The 21,264-nt window shown below is 38.2% G+C and overlaps 1 protein-coding gene and 1 long non-coding RNA gene across 10 annotated transcripts in view; both read left to right on the forward strand.

Annotated features, from left to right (window-relative positions):
* Window positions 1–21,264, forward strand: part of LOC100646797 (GTPase-activating protein CdGAPr) — a 37,868-nt gene that overhangs the window by 1,353 nt on the left and 15,251 nt on the right. For 6 of the 9 annotated variants that reach the window (XM_003399841.4, XM_020865859.2, XM_048410895.1 and 3 more), the window contains exon 2: window positions 5,166–5,368. The exons of 1 other annotated variant lie outside the window; for it this stretch is intronic. In XM_003399841.4, the coding sequence (XP_003399889.1) occupies window positions 5,300–5,368 (69 nt within the window). In that variant the 5' untranslated portion in view covers window positions 5,166–5,299. 2 more of the 9 variants (XM_020865857.2, XM_048410894.1) reach the window with 2 other exon arrangements.
* On the forward strand, window positions 10,470–15,108 carry LOC125386095. Its single transcript, XR_007225954.1, has 2 exons — window positions 10,470–12,022; window positions 12,107–15,108. It is a non-coding gene; the product is annotated as an uncharacterized LOC125386095 (long non-coding RNA).

Genomic DNA, 21,264 nt, shown 5'->3' on the forward strand with positions numbered 1-21,264 from the left:
TATTACGCGATACCGCATGGGATCTATTCTTTTTCTTCGAAAATCTTCACGAACCTTTCAACGCAATAGATAACCTCAAAATTTGCGTGGATACTACAGTTCGCTCTGAGTATTTTTGCTAAGAGACAGAATAAATGATTTGTATTATAATGTGATAGAAGTTGTATTGTATTGAAATGAAAAGGGAGATTTATTCTTATAGATTCATTTAATCGTGGTATCTCGTTTATATTTACTACGTACTGCATTTATGTTTGGATAGTATCATTGAATTCGAAGATTTTAATAAGATATCTATCTTACAATCAGTGTTTATCATAAACATTTAGTAGAAAAATATGTTAAAGTGTGATGATAAATTTAAACTTTCCTAACCCTATAATTTACGGCTTACGACATAGTGTCAGAATCCATATAAAATATTGAAAAATTATACGAAACTTGTTTTTAGATTTCGAAGTATCAACGAATAATGAGACGTTGGACAAATACTGCTCTTAATTGGATACTAAAGAGTTATATAGTCCAGTCTCACTACACGTAAAATGTTTTCTATAACACACATTATTAAAATATTCGTGAAAAGTTTCTACATGTATTCTAATACTTTCGTGAATTGACACCTAGGAATTGAAGTGCGTGTAACGCGATAAGGGCTTCTCGTGTGCACGATGCTTAATTAAGTTCTCATTGTACGTACGTTACACAACCGGAATAGAAGAAAAACAATCCGCGCGGCTTGTAATTAAGCAATGGATGTGGTTGCGCGTGCTGGAACATCACTGCGAGAATAATAATACGCAGAAGGCGGAAGAATTTGTGAAAGAAAAAGGTTCGAATACCACGAACATTTGCATTCTGTGCTGCAACACACGTTTCGAGATATGTAGTAACCTTGGCATAGTAAAGTTATCGAAACGATGTAATCTTCTCCCTCTTGAAAAACTTCATCTTGGCTCGTCTCTATCAAACTCGTTAAGCTATATTAAGAGACATGTCAACAGCTTTGTGAAATTATTCATTTCTATGGTGTAGCCCAAGCGCGCGTGTTCGCGAATTAGTCGCGTCGTTGATGATATTGTTTCGGTAAACGTCGCGATCATGCGAACCGGCGCGGCGTTAAGGTTATGAAGTCATTTTAGAGATGAATTAACCTCTATGCTAGTTTTTCGATTTATTTGATGCGTAATATTTTTAGTATGAATTGATATATGTAATTTCTTTTCCAATTGTTGGATTATTAGGCAAATTATCATTACACAAACATAGGTTAACCTTGCAATGGTAATAGTAATAGTTATATCAAACGATACACTACAATTTCTTAGGTTTGACGTAGACTTTCTAAAAATTTAAGTTATGTAAAAGATTCTGAAAAATTCATTGATATTTACTTTTTTTAAGGTGAATAACACGAATTATTCCTTTTCTTTTTTTGATAAAGATAGTGAATGGACACTTGCCAGTTTTGACGCGTACGACACCGAAGCCCAAACACATGTGGATCGAATTAACTTCTAGGGATTCAAATTTATCGATCGAATTTGCTATTAAAGGAGCACATGAAACTCTTCTACATTTTATACTATACATAAATTTCATTTTAAATCTTTTAAAATTTTATAACAAGGTATATCATAATTAGGATCGTTTTTATGATAAATTTTCTTTCTCAGCCGCCATTTTAATTGCCTCGATCTAACAACTTCTTTGCCCGCAAATATTTAAGACGTCGTCGTATAGTACCGGATATGGCATGGACTTTTTACTTGTGCCTTTGTTACACTTTTATTTTCGTCGTTTCTCCACTGTATTACTGCTGCACATTCTTAGGCTGCGTAAAAAACGAGAAAAAAAGAAGAAAAGGAAGCAACCATCAGTTTTACTCGTGGACGTGTAACCGGATGTACTCTTTAGCAAGAAAAACACTAGTCTGTGAAAGAGCTTCTGTTAATTAGTCGAATGAGAAATATCGATGAACTATATAATAAGTCGACTTTGATTTCCAATCATTACGTATTATATATGTTTGCCCTATTCTTCTTTTTCTTTCTAAGTTTTTATTTATTTAGAGGTTATGTTAATTGGACATTGAGTAGACGCGAGAAACTAAAAGTCTATGAAATTTTCTAAAAGTATTAACGTTATAGTAATAGTATAGCAAATTGTAATATGTCGTAGTCATAACTTACGACTAATTGTATAACAATTAATATTTTTGAAACATTCAGAAGGTTAGCAAAAATGTACATTTAATTCCAAACAGTTTTAGATGATATATCGTTGAATTTTAAGCTCGATTTCTTATAAAAACCAAGAAATGTGACTTGTAATATTTTTCTCCTGTGGTCTTCAAATGTAATAGATAGATTGTATTTTTCAACGTGGCCCGTTTTACTTTCGAGTCGTTCTCTTAATTAGTTTGGAAAGTTAGTTACTCTACAGATTAAAATGTTAATCGCATAACACTTCCTGTAGATAGCTTAATTACAGGTTCCCGTGAAACATCGTGTCGTATTCCTGTTACTTTTATCACCTCAACGAACCTTGGGATCCTTCCGATTCTTTAAATTCTTTTCATCTTTTTAACCATAACAATCTGTCACGTTTGCGTAACTAGTAATTCAACGTACTATACTAATCTGTGGCAATAGTTGCTGATATTGGCATTTCATACCAAGTAACACTGTAATCGTAATCAATCATTAATATAATTTTTGCTTAGAGAAATGACGATCAATTATCAAAATGAACACGTGTGAAGCTCACACGTATGAGAAAATGATACAAATAATATAATCTTCAATCTGAGAAAGAAAAATCTCTGTAGTTAATATTATTAAACATTAACTCTTAAAGATCATTTGATTCGACCGTTTTATTGTCGGACTTAATTTTCTCGACCATAATTCTGGAACTCCTTGAGATCAGGATAAAATCTTTAAAAAAATCCTATAAAACATTTTGCAGATACCAAATCCTTATTGCAAGGATACATACATACATATATATATATATCAAAATCTCAGTCGAGAATAATAATAATAAAAAAAAAAAAAGAAAAGGGATTTTAGCCTCAAGGTACAATCGATTACCCTGGGTGTCGATCAGAATAGCACTTTCACTTGATTAAAGTTCAAGACGATCGTTATATCTACGTGTATATATGTAAGTACTCGTAGGCCGTGGCAAGGCCGTCAGATTTAAAACAGCAAATTCACCTGACCGCCTTCGATGCAGTAAATATCGCGCTTTACTCGCGGTCGAGCGTTCGCGAAACTTTCATCCGCCTCGTGTTCTCGATTCGCAGATAAAATCGCCACAGGGCCTACCCGTAAAAATTAATTACAATCGTTATTTTCACTTTTCTTTGTTCGTTCGTTCGGTCCTACCTCTTCGTATCCAATTTCCTTTCTTTGGTCTTCGAAAATGTAGCACGACTCCTACGTACATCTGTACGCGAATATCATTATTGCAATGGCACGAGAATTTTATAACTTTCTTTTATACATATCAGGTCACCGGAATTGTGAATTAAATTACGGGAATTTATATTATATGTACGCGTAGCATAGAAAAAAATTGCATTACGTAAAATAAGAGATAAAATAGTTTTTTGAAAATGTAATATGATTCTACTACAAAAATTATTGGTATTAAAATGTTTCTTTGATACCAAATCGTTTACTAAAATGTAATACGATCAGAAATTTTATCATCTATGATGTTCACGTTACAATAATAATTTTTCTTTGATTTCATATCGAATATCAAATACCGACGGTAAAACGCGAATGATGAGATAACGACGTACGTACGTCGAAGTGAGTGTAAGCTTTCTTTGCAACGATGTTGGAACTCGTATTGCGAAAAATATGAATTATTTAAAATCTTCGAAGCACAAGAATATATTAATTTCTTCATTAATTTTTCTTACGTACAGATGGTTGATTTAATGAAATTTTTTTTGACAATCATTAGCAGTATGTAGCGTATTGTTTGGCTTATATTCTACATAGATTTTATCGGATATGAATTTTAATTAGTGTCATCGTAGAATTATCGTCAGTTTCATTAAGCTCTTAAGTCACTGAATTATAAGGCTACATTGGCCGAGGTAGTTAGATGCTCGTATATTCAAATCGTCTTGTTAGTCGGCACGATGCACCGTGTTTCAAATGGCACTTACACAGGGTGGACTGTTTAATTCATTACTTGCTTCATCGGGGACACTGAATTATTAGAACTTAATAACCGACACGGCTTTCGTTCACTAAAATATTAATGAAGCTTCGTCCAGCGGTTTTGTATCAGCAAAAAGCTCGTAAAATTCATGAAACTTTCATCGCCAAACTTTATATCACATTCGTCAGGTGAAAAGACGATCACGCTGATGGCCATCGTTTATAATTCTACGTTAGAGAAGGATATTTCATTTTCGAATGAAAAGGTGGCAATTTTTAACACGTAGAGAAAGAACATTGAAATCGATTAAAATTGTTATAATTAATTCTCTCGTTTTCTATTTCTTATTCAAATAGGAAATTACACTCTCTGTTCGAACAAGCCAATGGAACCATAACGCTTCTTCGTATTTCTTTCTATTGATCGATACAATTAAAATTCCAATTGGCGAGGGTAGAGAAGAAAAGAATGAAAAACATTGAACAGAATATGCAGAAGTAAAGCGATAAATCAAAGTTCATTTTGAAGTACTGTAAGTGCTACAGTTTAGGCAAAAGATCGACGAAAGAGACTTTTCCCGTGTTATAATTAAAATCCTTCGTACTTTGCTCTACCCTCGCCGATACGTTTTTCCAAAAGATCCTTTCTCTTTGCCAAGAAGCGTTTTCAAAAAGAACTAGAAAACTCTGGCATCGTAAAATCAAAATTTTACCTTGCGCCGTAAGATACACGTTTTATCCTTCGCCGTGAAATAAAAATCTTGTCTTTGGCTCGAATCGTGAGTCATCGATGGTAACGTGTAGCGCGTCAACATTTGGTGGAAGACGCGTGAAGCGCTCGCTGTTGTAGGTTGATCCAAGTGAAATTTACGAGCATCTGCGGCTGTTTACCGCGATAATATACACGAGTTAATATTTCGTCCGTAATAATAACCGCGTAGCTATAAAGACGTCTGAGCACTGTGGAAATTGTTTGCGCAGAAGAACGTGAAAGAGGAATAATGGTTCAATCGAGAGGAAAGTAAAATCCTGCCGTCATCCTGGCGCGTGGCAAACCAGGCCAAAGGCCTGGATCCTCATCCTCCTCGTCCTCGTCCACGGAGAGGCTGCAAAGGATGCCAGGACCGGCCCAAGAGAGGCCTCGTGCTCAAAGGCTTACCGATATCGAGCCTCAAACCGCAAAAGTGAGTAGATCGCCATATCAAAGTTTATTTCTATCACCTCTGATTCCGATAGTTTTATTTACGATTACATCGGATTAATTTCATTAGACGAGAGAGAAAAGGTTGTTCGATAAAGTTCACAGATAGCAAGACGAATCGATCCGTGAAATCTTTTTTTCTTTTCATTTTCTATACACCGACAGAGGTATTAGGTCGCTTATCATTTTTATTGTTAGTGTACGTTATTGTTCGGTCCCGTGGCCTTGAAAATAGAACTTGATCGGGTTGGCTCGGCCAAACGGGAAATTGAAACGAAATCCTTTTCGTTGGTTCGATCTTGTCGCAATGAAAGATTTCATTTTTACGGTGGTAAAACGCGTCAGGACACCCACCTGTGATCTAACGTTGATTACTTTCCGACTGTTTAATTTTCAGTTCGATATTGCCACCCATATTACCTTAGACGTTAGTAAACAATGGTCAATGCCCTACGGGCAGAATGAGCGATCTGTGTAATTGTGTGCATGCTTGGATGAAAATTGGCCGCCGTATAATTTTCTTGCTGAAAGGATATTGCGTCGTAAAGGTGGAAGAATAGGAGCGTACTAGCTAGCGAAACTTTGTAAAGGTGTAACGAAATGATTTCCTGCACGACTGAGTCAGGCTTAGGTAATAATTGCTTGGTTTCAGTGAATCACGATAAATCGGTGTAAACCAGTGCGAAAATGAAAAATACACAGTTATTAAGTAGATTGTATAAATACGCTCGATATTTATCGATCGTCTTTTTATATTCAAACATTCAAGATACCAGAGATTTTCTTTTCGTTAATTGGGCGTTTAATTTTTTACGAAATCTCGTCGATCTATCGGCTATTCTCAAAACGTCTCGTCTATTCCTCTAAAAACTATGTCACGTTAAAATATCCATTCGTTCTTATTTATTCTTAAAGTGAAATTGAAATAAAGAAATGAAGAAAAAATCGTAGGACGAACGCAAGAAAGTATGTTACCGCTCACGCGAAAAGGCGTGGAACATCTCGCACTCGTCGCGTCGCAACGTTGTTGCAACCTTGATTTACCTTGATCTTCCTTTCATTCTCGTTTTACATCTCGATGATATCAGACTGGCTTTCTGTTAATTACTCACGCGGCCCTCGCTTGGTATAGGTCGGAAACCGCACGTTGTCGCGTCCAGTTTCCCCCTACAACTTTAACGTTAATCTTCTTCCCCCCTCTCCCTTCCTTTTTTTTCTCCATCTTTAAATTATTTCTTCATTCAGCTTTCTCCGATACCGTTTACTTTCTCTTTTTACGGGGAATACGATTTCTTCCAGCCACGATATACTTGCAAATCTCCCTTCAATATCATCGTCGAATGAAACAAACGTTGTAACAATATTTGTCATCGTACGCTTGTCACCTTAAAGAATAAGAAAACAATTCCAACATTTTTCTTCTAATTTTATTTACTACCTGCCTCGACCTGTTTAGTATCTGCGTACAACCGAAAATAAACATTCTTACACGCGCACCAGTGACAAAACTTTCGCTCCTATCAATCAAAACTTCAATTTCTTCTTCTTCTTCTTGTAATAGCGCCGTATAGAACATAATTGCTAAAGCGACAGTTTTTCTTTCTTTGGCTTTCCTCCAAAGATTTCCTATGTCCACGTTTCGCTGTAGCATTTCAGCGTTGACCGCGTCCATTATACGATAAAGAATATATTAAGATAAAGATATTATCCTTCTCATGCACGATACAAGATAAGATATTATCCTTGCCGTTCACAAAGAAGGATAAGATATTATTCTTCCCTTGCCTTTTCGCTCCCACGACGCTGTCTTGCTTCTCCATAGACGCAATGAAATTCAGGAAACAGAAGCCACTTTTCGTGAAGCTGGTCCCGAAGAATATAACAGCGAAGCAAATAAAATGTAGTTATTCAACGGGGGACAAAAGATTCGAAGGTTCCTCCGGCTGCAGTTACTTTACCGAGAATTTCCTTTTCGTCGACGAGGTGGTGTTGTTGCTCTTCGCGCACGCTTTTCGTGGCTCGTAAAGTCAGTTCGCGAAGAGAATGCGGAAGTTGCTTCTATTTCGCTCCGGTCTCGTTCGTCCATCTCGCTAGCGTGAGAGCAAATCGATAAGCTTCGCCGTCGTGTACGTGTAACCGGCGAGTGCGTAACAACATCCTCTTCTGGAACAGCCGTTCGTTCGACGGAAGCCTTCTATTTTCCTGGCCCGTGAGCGTTAACCCTTCGACTGCTCGGCGCAAATAAAGCTGCTTCGCGAGGCAAAGAAAAAAGATAGAAAATCCATCGGGGAGATCCCTTCGGAGACTTGTCAGCGGTTATTTACACTCGAAAACATCGTGATTCCCCGACTATCTTCCGGGATCGGTTAATTTGGAATTAATTTGGAGGTTCTAACCGATGTGCCGGCTTTGATTTCTCGTTAAATCGTAGAATTAGATCAAGTAGTATTACTGTAATTAGGTGATCTCTACGTATCGATGTGGCTGATCGTTTCGCTGGTTAAATCTTACGACTGTGTAAAGTGCTATAGTTTGGATATTTTGAGATATTTTTGTGTATCACGAATTTTCGCAGTTTCTAAGCAGGATGGTTGGGAGACGTCAAATGTGTGCTCCTTCGGTCATCTAAAATTAATTAAAATCGTTTTCATGAGTGCTGAGGTACACGCTAAAGTACAATCGTCTATGGTAAATTTATGGTAAAAAATGAAGAAGTCGATGGTTGTAGACGAAGAACGTTTGGATTTCACAGAATCAGAACTTCGGAATGAATGCGCGTGTTTTGTAAACACAAGTCGATATGTAAAAACTTATTACTGTAATCGTTAATTAATAAGAATAAAACGCGACAAATTAAGACGATAATATTACGATGCAAATATTTCATAAATCATGTTTTTAATTATACTATAATTGACTTCTGAAACAGGACGATATGTATCGGGCGTGTTTGGGGGCATCGTTGACTTCATCAACGTGTTTATAATTTTGTAATTACGCTTGCTGCGAATCATTGTACTTTACTCGTACCTTAGCACTTCCAGAATGAACTTCTTTGCCAGAGCGTTGGGAAACGGTCAAAATTTGCCACTTTCTGGCCATCCGTCTTTTCCATATAAATGCGTCGTAAAAGTCCGCAGTTTAATCACGACATAGGACAAGTATGTTTAAAGCGATGGCAAAGTTTCTAGAAGAATTGAAGAAAAATCTAGAGGTATCGCGTTTTCATATAATTATGTACAATAAGTTCCAAATAATAATTAATTAATTAAATGGCGCGAAGCTCTTGTTTATGATGCAGCAGTAAAAGTTGGCGAAATCGAGGAGATCTGAAAATCGACTAAATTCGTCATGTCGTATCTATTTTCTGTAATTAGACTTATCGAAGAGTCGTTCGTTCTCTTAACTGCCATAGAGTGTAGAAGATCCACTCGAGACGCGTGCACGCATCATTAAATCGTTGTGAATGAAAGATAAGGCGAATCACGGAGAAAGATTATGAGTCACGGTGAAAGCGATCGGGCATTAATCAAAACGCTTCTATATGTGTATTTACGAGGGAAATTGTCAAGCGTGACGAAACGGCGATGGCGTAGAAAAATTAATCTGAATTTAATTCGTTCGTGGTATATTAACTCGTATCGTTCGACCTGTCAGTTGATAAATTTTTTGATAGCGCTACTATTTACAACTTATACGTACACCAATAAGACTAGACTAAATTGAACCGTATGAAATTAGATCGAAATGAGAATACGTGCAATATATATACTAATCGGCTTTCAGTTCTATAAAAAGATGTGTCATCGAGTCCACGACTCCGCGATTTAAATATAATTCTTCTCTGATTTAATTACGAACACACTCGCGAGAAGTTACGTAATACGATGAAAATTATGTTGAAGAAAGAGAAAGAAAGAAAGAAAGAGATTGAGTAGAAACTAAAGTTGTTGGAATATTCTTTCGCTTTTCCGGAGAAAGACGAACGTAAGCAAAGATCGTTTTTGTCACGAGTCTACTTGCTAAATTATTCCGAGTCCGTATATTATTTATATACGCGATAACGCAAATTTTATGTATTGCGCGCATAATGTGATTTTGTGCCCCTGCAAACGTAACGTCGCGATGCCTTTGTACGATAACATATCGTAACGATATTCAGTGGCGTTAGACGTTGCAGTCGCGTAGGGTTCGGCTATCGATTCGCGTTGATCTGAATTTTCCCATCTAATTTATCGGATTTTACTGCATGGAACCGTATCACGCGGCGAGTTGTATTCGTCTCAACAAACGCGTAACTAAAAAAAAGATGAAAAAAAGCAGAGTTTCATTAAAAAAATTAATTTCGGTATCTTCTTCACTACTAAACATACAAAGAATTATTTGTACCATCTAATATCGCCATATATGCGAGGCAACTTTTGCAACCTTCCGCAATTTTTTGATAAGAAGAAACCGTTAGCAGGCCACACCCTATTATATATCTTAAAATAATAAATTCTATTATAATTATTATAATGTAACAATTAATTAACAATTAATCCTAAGGTAACTCGTACAGAAATTTAACCAATTACTAATAGATTATTTATAATAGATGAGAAAGCATGCACATATTCTCGCATCATGTTGTACAGCGTATTTTCTATGGCGCAAACGAATAATTAATTTAGCAGCAAGTTACCACGTTCCCGTGACTAAGCGATGGAACGCGTTCATCTGCTCAGTACACTCACTGTTTTCTTTCGCAGATGCTCTTTTTTCCTTCGTCAACGAGCGAGCGGTTCTCTACGCCCGGCGAATGCGTATGTCGGCCGGTTTCTTGCTGGCTCCAGTGCGAGCTTCTCTGCATACTTGTTATTTCAACGGGTGGCACAGGCCGTGACTTCGTTTTAACGAAGTTGAGTTCACGCGTGTTCGCATCGAAAGTGCCAGTTTGTATTAATTAACTGCCAGCGCATTATTATGCGTGTCGATCGACGCACGCATTGCTCCGCGAGATATTCAACAAGGAATAGCCGCGTACCGCTCGTTGCGTGGACGTCGTCGAATAAGGAATACGGTATTTCGCTGAACTAGTTTCTCGTTTCAGTAAATCGTGTTACGTTTCTTCGTGCACGCCATACGGAGGATAAAGTTCTCTGTAATATTTCCTTTTCCTTCGCCTGTCTGTCATCGTTTTCTCTTTCTTTTCGAGACAATACGAAGAAAACGGGACGAAGGAAGCTGAAATACTAGAATTTAGTCGGCAAATACATTTTTTTAGATACCGCACGACCCTACCACGTATTCGATAACGAGTCAGGATAGGGATCTCGCATATTACGTTCTCAGGCATACGGCGTACGGATATTTTGCTCTTTTACCGCTCGCAATTTCGTGTATGTCGCAAAAGTATTACGATATCCGGTGATCTCATACGAAACACGGTAATTGATGGAGACTGTTGGAGGGACGATCGATGTATCGGAATTTCGCGTATTCGTACGAGATCGCGATTTCGAATCGCGCAGGAAATATTCTGTTATTTGCCACAGCTAGAGGCAAATAACGAACGAATAACTTCTGAGATGTATTCAATTTTATTACGTTGTTTTTGGTTAGATCGGTTTATTACACCGGTTATACGTATGCGGTGTCGTATAAAAATTCTAACCACTGTTAAATAAAACGATAAAAAAGCAAGCAATGGATGCTATAAACGAGATGTTATGAAAGCATTTTTACATTTCATGCTCGAACAATACGAAACCGTTATCAATGTACGTAGACAGAGTAATGTTTGCTCGGAAAGTTCGTTCCGATTTCCAAGGAATTTAATAAAATAATTATTTTTGCTTAGTGCCTCTCCACCGGGGAAATTGTTTTCAAGTGTATCACGCCGGAAAACGTAATTGGAAGTATCTTAAAATATCATCGTTGATTTTTAATCAAATATTACGCTTGTTAAATGCTGCTCGGAAGGTTCGTTCCGATTTTTAAAGAATTTAGTAAAGTAATCAATTTTGCTTGGTACCTCTCCATCGAGGAAATTGTTTTCAAGCGCATCACGCTAAAAAACGTTACTAGAAGTATCTTCAAATATCATCGTTGATTTCTAATCAAATATTACGCTTGTTAAGTGCTGCTCCGATAGTTCGTTCCGATTTTTAACTGTTCGGTCGACATAGAAAATTATATCGGAAAGTTTTTCGCCAAAAAATATCCTATCTGTATAATTCGATAAACATATATCGGAACGAACTTTCGGAGCGACCGTTTTTCAATCGCTGGAAAAACAGGCGGAAATTCGGGCTATATGCTTGTCAGAGCACACGGTCCCCAGAGTGTTAAATTACGCGATCTTTTAACCGAAACCTCGTTTGAACCTCGATTAAAATTCCGAGGAGCTACATTGGTAGTAAACTTTACTACAAACTCTCTTAGTCTGTTATCGTCTGAATAGAGCGAGATCATTAAGAGCGTTAATTTAAGAGGACGAAGAGCAACAAGAATCGACGATTTCTCGAGCTAATCCGGTAGTAGCTGGATTGATTAATGGAACGACTGACGATCCTTTTCATCGAAACGGATCCATGGCAATAGGATTTTACAGGGGAATACCGCTATTGTTAGAGTGGCACGTGTATGTACATAGGTAGGTGCGCGTTTATTCTATTGCTTGTTAGTTGTTAGTATCGGCGAGTAAAATATTGGTGGCATGGGTTTTCACGCTTGACAGGGTATTCCAATCATCCGCCGCAGTGATCGGAAGAGAGCAGTAGACGTAAATAATGGTGTGCGAAATTTTACGTTCGCACCAGAAATAGAACGTTTCTTGCCAACACCGGACGGATCCGGCGAACAGGAACGTGTCTCGATACGCCGAGAAAAGAATATTCCTCGATGAGGAAAAGATCGAGTCATTGGGAATATCATTTTATTCGTCATATTCCAAATATAATTGATCTTACTTCGAAAAATCTGTTTCTTTCCTCGACCGTTCGAAGAACCTTTGCTGTACCGTCGCGCGTGTTCGTAATTTTAAAACACGTTTACTCGTAACGTGGATTCACGTTCTCACGTATATCGCGTGGTCCGATAAATATTGCATTAAAAAAAAAAAAAAAAAATGAAAATTAGCAAGTGAATATCTCCGTTGTTCTTGGAGATACGAGAAAGCTTTATCAACGAAAGTTATTTGGCACAGTGAAGACTGTAACAGTAGGCAGTGATAATATTTTTGCAGCTGGAGGAATTTTCGACGTTCCAAGGTTGTTTCCACTTTTTTTTAAAACAGCATTGTATATATTTCTCGTGCATTATTTGACGCACGTTGGACGTTCTCTCTGTAAAAAAATATTAACCCGCGTATGTGGAAATATTATTAGTTTAGGTGATATCTTAACTTTAGTTTGTCTAATTTAACGTATGAAAGACGAAGACAACATAAGCAGAAGAATTCCGTTTTGTGTTTTTCCTTGTCCTTTGTACGTTAAACTCGACGAATTAAAGTTAAAGTATCTCCTAAATTAATGATTTGTCGAGATACATAGATTGATACTTGATATTTCATAGAGAATGTCAAGCATCGACTAACATATAAAATATATACAAATATAATGCAAATATACGATGCAAAATTATTAGAAAAAATTATTTCTCCCATATTGTAGCCTCCTCTGTATTAAACAACTTTCCTTAACAAATCTTTTTCGTATCTCCAAAAACAATGGCGATATTCAAACGTTTGGTTTTATTGGCTCATTCTGTATTACAACAAATATAAAAATGGGATGAGTACGTAACGCATGATCCAAGGTATTTCGAGTCTTTTTGATAAATTAACAAAAAAGTCAGTTTACGAGAAGTAACGTCCGATTAAAAATTTCATGGGGAAATTTCAAGGCTGTGTACCACGTCGGAGAGAAAAATGTTAAATATCTGTGACACAGATAAAATGTTCTCGACTACTTACGAGCGTTGAAATACTTTCGCCAGCCCGCGTATATACGTGCATATTCTTAGATTTTTGTAGATCATAAAACGTAAATCAAGATTCCCTTCCCATCGAGATTAAAACCGGAAAAAACTTCAAGGTTCCATGGAAACTGAGCTGAAGCGAGACGAAGATTGCCAAGAGCGAGGGGTATTCGGTACGGGCAAACAGAAACTTCGCGCAAAGGCTAATAAAGCTCGGGCTAGTTTGTTGGACGAGCGGAAACTTGCATCGCTTCTGTGGGATTCTTGATCGTTGCGTCCGAGAATGTGGATAACGCGTATCGCTATCGATCGTACGTGCGTTTATGTAACGAGATTAAGAAAATAATAAATAGCGGAGTTGATTAGTTTAGCCCGAGATAGGCCCACTTGCTCGCAACCAGATATCTTGCAACTTTTATGTACGTTCGAAGCTTCAACAACGTGACCCCGTTAAACTGCAGATTTTTACGCGTCTGTTTAAAAAACTGTAAGATACAACGATAAACGCGCGTAACACGCAAAAAGTATATAAGATATTCAAAGCAGAGTACTCTTTTATAATACGCGATATGAGGATGAAACAGATGTCTGCTTCAGTTTCCTTGGTTGTTTGTAAAAATATAAATTTGTAAATTCGTATCATGTACTTTCGTGTCATATATTCAGGAGCATTCAGGTACGCGCCAGTGAACCTATCGTATCTGCTCGTAATATTAAAACGTCTCGTATAAAAATAGCGACACGTTTACTCCATTCTATAAGTCGATCGTAAACGTAGCTCTCGTTACAAAAGCCATTTGTACTCGGATGTAAATGTTACGTATTTCCTTATGCATTTATTCGTAGGGATCGCTTAACGCGCTATAAAACGGAAGAGGTTGAAAGACGTTGCGCGACTCTCTTTACCGGAGTCGGAATGCAGACAATAGGGATGGCCTTTGAGTTCCTACAGTCAAAGAAAGGCTATTCCTTGGTCGCGATTATTGATTCGAAAGTATGCCGGCGACGAAGAAAAAGGGGGAAAAAATAAGGGAGGGGAAAGCGAGAAGCATCGTCATATAGTTTTTCCGAGACGTCGTTCTAACGAAGATGGGCGCGGTTCGAGCCGCGTTTCTACGCAGCTTTCGCAGATTGAATCCCAGCACTTAGGCTCTGACTCATTCTACGGCCTGCTTGGATAGGGTTTCTTGCGGAATTCCGGAACACCACCCTGCTGTCGCGACGAAATTACACGTGCCGCTCTTCACTCTGCATTTTCGTTTCTCCTACGGTATATCTTTTTGTTATTGTGATCCGAGATGTTCCATGGATTATTTGAATAATAAAAATAAAAAAAGAAAAAGAGAGAAAAAAAAATCACAATTTAAGTGTTAGTAATTCAACACCATTTAAGTATGCGAGTCAATGCCATCGTGGTAAACGCTGTGGGAGTATTTCGCATTCAGGCCAACTTAAACTGTCGTAATTAATGCTCATTATCATCGATTAGTAGATTGCGCATAAGCAGATATCAAAGAAAGAAGAAAGATGTGGTAACTTCTTTCGCATAAAATCTATCTATGATGGAAAAGTAACTTATTTATCCCATTTATCATACCACGGACAAAGATTAAGGGAACGATCTAATCAAATAATTTAAGTTGATTAAATAGTTGAAATAACTTAAACGACGCTTTGGGTCAAATTGTACGACCGTACCTATCGACAATAAAACGTTTTCGATTTTGCGGTATTGTATTAGAGACGAAGGTCCAAACAGTGCGCCGATTTCCTTATAAATAATAGAAGAGCTTCGCTACACGCAATGAGATTAGACGTAGCGGGGATTGGTAGGTTAAAACGATTCAGTGACCCGGACGATTCTTTACACAGTGTCCTTAGCTGTCTTTATATCTTCGCTGCGGCTAAATTATTCGTTGCATCGTCGCGAGAGAAAACGTTCGACTTTTTTCCCTCTACATCGAATATCGAACACCCCGTTCTCTTTTCTCCTCTGTTTACTGTAAGGAATTGACGTTAGATCGGTATATTCGTTACATTTACTTTTTATTATGCTCACTGTTGAGCGTAGATGGAGAGGATAACGAAGCGCAAAGATATGTAAAAAGGGCGGTAGAGTGGGAAAAAGAATTCGGTTCGATCCTCTCCGGTCGTTTCTCCTCTTTAGGCAGATATCGTATCGAAGTTGCAATTTTCCTATCCCGAATCCCCGTTGGCTTTGCCCTAGTTTCATCCTCAAGGTTGTCATTATTATTGCTCGATCGGATGTGTTACTTCGAACGACCCACTTTTTCCTCAAAACTATTATTTCCATTGGGCTTTATTGTACGAACGTATCAAAAAAGCCGAAGGCGGTTGCCTTTTAGCATTGACGATATACGACGTATAGATCGTCCCTCCTTTTTCGCTCCAGGAAGTTCTTTCGCAGTCGATTCCATTGATGCCTCAATGATACGAGGATATGATTGATTTTCTGACGCCCAGACCGATCAACCTTTATTCTTCGTTAATTTTTTAATTTTATCACGTAAGTATACGATTAATATTCAGCTGTGATGATCTTTTGACATTGATACTATGGCCCGACACTGACGCCATGCATGTTAACCGCTAGCGCGTAATATACATATTTATTTATTTCTTTAATTACTTATCACTCCGTTTTGATTTTCACTTTCTAAATATTCGAATTTCTCTCAGACCTTCACTCTGTCCAAACGCTATTTAGGGGCTGAATCTCGAAAAACGCTGAAACCCGTGTTTATTTATATTTAACGAACAATTCGAATGCTCCTTCGAATTTTCATCTTCGTAAGGGTTGAACTTCGAAAAAGGCTGAAACACATGTTCCTTAATTTCAGCAACTCCTGACGTATGGATATCCTAGAAAAATAAATGCTACCCCGTTTTTAACCCTTTAGGGTTCGTATCTCCCAAAATTCTTCCTTACATCGTGTCTGTGTCATAAAAGAAGTGTACCGCCCAAATTTCACGTTTCCAGATACAGCGGTTTGGGCTGGGCGTTGATGAGTGAATCGGTCACTTGCGCATTTTGCGCTTGTACATAGATACGAATATATCTATTATGTGTATATATATATTATATCTATTTTCAAATTATAAATATAACAAAAATTATGTTACGCAAGAGTTACGCTGGAAATTAGATCGATCGTTAAAGCATCGAAGGAAATTTCATTAAATATAAAATATCGATAAAGATTAGAGCAGCGAATGAGGTATGAAGGAGGAAACGTACTTTCTTCGGTACCGATGAATAATCGAGTTCCATTAAGCTTGAATTACTGGGATGAGTACGATGATCGCAAACTAGGTAAGATGTACGCCGATTTATGCTTGATCAAGCTGCTTTCGGATAGAGTCGTAGCACGTACGTAGCTACAGGGAAGAAAGATAACGTCGTTCGCACAAACTACCGGTGTTTTTCGTGGCAAATGAATACCGATGGTAACGCGCGAATGATCACGTGATGAAAGTAATCGGCTATTCCAGTCGCCTAACGTTGCGTGAAGAAAATAGAAAGTTCCCCTGGAGGATGCGTTTCAAGAAACATATTACGCTATTTGAAAACCACTTTATTACGATATCAGAAAGTTATCACCTGTCTGATCGAGTTATTCCCTTAATTTTCGCTCTGTCAAATTCGACGCAATCGTCAATTTCGCCGCTTCTTTCTAGTATCGAGTGGCAATCGTAACGATAAAACGTTTCCTAACGAAACAGATGAACATGTACATTTTATAAAGTATACGATTGACCGAACTACGATTAATAAAATTGTGAAAAAGGAGATTATACGAATTTATAACCCGTTAACTCTATATTTCTCAACAATTGGATATTATTCTCGCGCTTCTCGCAACGAGAATATTCATCACGCTAAATATCTCGTTTTATGTAGCAGCTTCCAAAATCTTTCGTACAACGCGCATAAGATGTTCGTAAATGATCTCTACGAGTATTCCAATATCGAGTTACTGCAACGTGTACGTTTAACGAATCCGCACTATCGCACCAGCGTAGCCCGACTCGACCGTCTCTCCCTCGTTAAATACACCACAGCAATTGTTCGAAAATGCCCAATTTCTTATTCCATCACCGTACACTAGTTTACCTAGGAACACCAATAATCCTCCGTACGTATCTTCATTCGGAATCGTAAATCATGCGCGGCAGCAACTACGTCGTCTCGCGCGAAGAAGGGGCATGAGAGAAGATGAGAGAGGAGAGTTGCGCGATCGCAGGGTCGCGCACGGCTCCTCGGGATCCTTGGTGTCCCTGTGTGCGATGCGGAGGCTGGCTGGTGACTCCGTGACCCAGTTTCCCCCGTCCCCTCGACGTCGACCAAGCACTTGGGATTCGTACGCGAGCATGGAATCGAGGCAGCTGGAGTCGCGGTGGCTAAAACCCTCGTCGCGTTCCTCCGCGGTCGCGTTCGACCGCTTACCACGACGTCATCGTCGACGATCGCGTCGTCCTTCGGCCGTGCCACCGCCGCCACCAGCCGAGCCGCCAATCGTTCCCACCTCCGCGTCGACTCGCCGCTCTGTTCGACGAACACACAACGAGAGAGACGCCGCTGTGCCGTCCGACAGGCCTCGTCCCGACGTCTCGTCGAACGTTCACGTTCGTGCTGGCTCGCGACGCTATGCGTCGCGTCTTCCTCGCCAGCTGTGCCAGCTGTTCCAGCCGTCTCGAGGTAGTTTTTCCGTCTCGTCGACCAAATCGTCTCTCGTTCCACGTCCACCGACCTCTCTCTCTCGTCGGCTTCTCGACAGGCGATCGAGACGGTTATCCATTCTAAAGTTATCTATTCCGAAGACGGTTTCCTATTGCAAACAAAGGTTATCTGTTTTCGAGGACAGTTTATTGACACAAAGAGGATTTTCTATGGAGGTTGTTTAAAACACGTGCTGAATTTTTCACGAGATGAAGGAGCGTGAAATATAAGCAACACTGTGCCGATTATTTCCATGGATAGCAGACCGATAGATGGTCGACAAGATTTCCGATGTGTTTGAGGATCTCGTATCGGTTTATCGAAATTTTCTTGGGCAGCGTTCAGGTAGTGTCTCTAATTTTCCATCGTTTCTTATACCGCTTTCTTTAGTTCGTATTTCTTTGTTTCCTTTGTTATATCGTGGTTGAGATTCTCTGTACCTTGTATATTGACGAAGTATGTAAACCTTTCCACCGCACGATACACCTGACAATATTATCCTGTGATTTCCATCACGAACTTTATCTAACATTTTCGTTAACCGATCTTTTCGCTTGGTTTTATCGTTCAACGACGAATTTACGTTCCAATAATCGATCTTTCCATTTGGTTTGGCTCGTTGTTTGTCCTTATAACTCGAATTAATTTGCTTGATCGTGTCAATATTAGCCGAGATCCTGCGGTTTTCAAGGATGAGTTTGTTTGTTTATTTGCTTTTTTCCCTTTTTTAATGATCCATCTTTCCGCTCAGTTTCATCATTCCAGAACGAGTTTATCATGTAATAATTGATTTTTCGGTCTGCGATCTGATTATTATCGTTATTATGGTAATGATCGAAATATATGATTATTTTGTTTACTCGTATATAATAAAATATTGCTTTTGTACAGGCACGTTTAATGGACTCGTCCTATGCGGCTGTCCTTGTTACGTTTCTGCCCCATTTGGGTTGTCCTGATTCATAGATAATCGAATCACGACGCTCTCTGCTCTAACTTTCTTTACCCGTTCCCCGCATGGCCTAATAATTTCTCTGATAGCGTTTCCCTCGAAGAACGTCAAACGGCCTTGCCTTCTCGTTTTTATAGCCACTAATCAACCTTGAATTTCATCGGACAACTTGTTCATCTTTCATCTTTTGCTTCCAGCCTGTTGAGAATGTGTTCATCCAAGACTTTATTACATGGTTCGATAGTATGTATTAATTAATATAAAATAGACTCTGCATCTAATAATGTACCTTTGATTTTAAATAATAATTCAGCTTTACATAATCTGCTCTCTAATCAACCTTCCATCCACTTGACCAACTTTTTTCCACATTCCACTTTTGTTTCCAATCTGTTGATTCTTCTAATCGTTGTTAATCCAGAACTTTCATTTTATTTAGCAATCTCGTATCGAACAATCTGATCCGTTTTCGATCAGATTTCTATTTGATCGAAGAATATTTCCCCTTTAGATATACGTTTTCTTTTCTTAGCCTGTCGATGACGTTATCGATCCGAGACTTTGTTTTTTTTCACTTACGGAAGTAGATTACGTATCCGACAATGTGTCATCTTGGATTTAGATAATAATTTTAAATAATCCGATCTGATCGACATTGCGATTGACCAAAGACCTTCTCTATTTTCAGTTCCAGCTTGCTAGGAATCTTATTAATCGACCGCTTTGTTACGTGTTACGAAAGTAGATTTTTCTTATCAGATGTATCTTTAGTTCTAAATAATGATTATTTGTACGTGCAATCTATCCGATCGATTTATCTGAATTTCGTTGCCTTCCAATTCTGTCACTCTTTAATCCTATAGATTTTTTTACCGTGTATAGAGATCTCTAACAGATAAGATTTATGCTTCGGTTCGCATGGCTTCTAGCGATTGTTTCCATGGACGTTTCCAAATAAATTTTCCCGCGATCCTGCGCTCCAGAGAAATTGGTGACCTCGTACGATTTAACCGCGCATCGATCCCATCCCTACCCTAACCAGTCGTCCCACCTTTTGCCAAACTATTTTCAAATTCCGCATTTCAGTTTCTTCAAAATCCTCCGTCCATGTCTTCTCTTCCGATCGGCCAAGATAATATCGTTAACAGCTTCCTGCATTGATCCTTCTTACGACGAATGTTTATTAGACGTTGGATATTTTCTTCGTTCCCCTTTTTGTCCTTTCTTCTTTCTTTTTTACAAATCATCCATATACCATCATCCATATATATATATTTATATATAGGATGTGAAATTGGAATAAAGACAAAAGAACGTGGGTTAAAGAAAAGAAAACTGCAAGATCGAAATTGCAGCATTAAATTTATTAAATGAAACTCTAGTTAATTAAAATGATTTTGCTAATTGTTAGCAAACTTTGATAAGATACCAATAGTAAACTCCATAGATTGCAAGCCATTTGTAATAATAATTATCTTACTCGATGTAATTGTAACTAACACAACAGAATGGTAAAATTATAAAAAGAAGAACGAGCAAACTACAAGTATCATAGCTGACGTGTTCTTTTTGTTATATGTTTATCGTTAAAGAAATTTAAATATCATTTGCCGCTATCCCAGGCGACTGCGATTATCTCGCGCTATCGAGCACAAATATATCATCCATTTCATTTATTTATGCAGAACGAAATACAAATAATCGTTTAGGGCATATCGCTTATAAATATCTCACCAGATAAGCGTATAAACGCGATCTCACGCCGTTTACTTGTGTAAGAAAAAAGGGAAGAAAGTAAGAGAAGAGATGAAAATACATCTATGCATTTTCAGTAATTTCCCAGCCAATTGAAAAAGTGTGTCAAACAATCGACGAATATACGTTTGTAGCTATTTGTAACTATTTATAAAAAGAGATCGCCGACGAGAGGAACAGCAATATAATAATAGGAAGGGCGGCAAGGAATCGTTAGTTTCGAATCGTACGTTGGATAGTTTCTTTCACGATTTATCGAAGAACATCGCGCATAGCACGATGGAAGTAGAGTAGACGCAGTACGTAGCATTCGTAATGTTTGCTTAATGTTGCCAAAAAGTTCGTTGACCTACTAACAGGGAGGAGAGGAACTGCAGCTGCTTGGATGTTTCGCGTTATAAATTCCTTGATGTTTATCGATCGCAAAACGCGCGCTAATGCCGCTTCCAGCGCTTTTTCTCCTTCGTAG

Source organism: Bombus terrestris, chromosome 12 (genome assembly GCF_910591885.1).
Source record: "Bombus terrestris chromosome 12, iyBomTerr1.2, whole genome shotgun sequence".
Classification (NCBI taxonomy): Eukaryota; Metazoa; Arthropoda; class Insecta; order Hymenoptera; family Apidae; genus Bombus; species Bombus terrestris.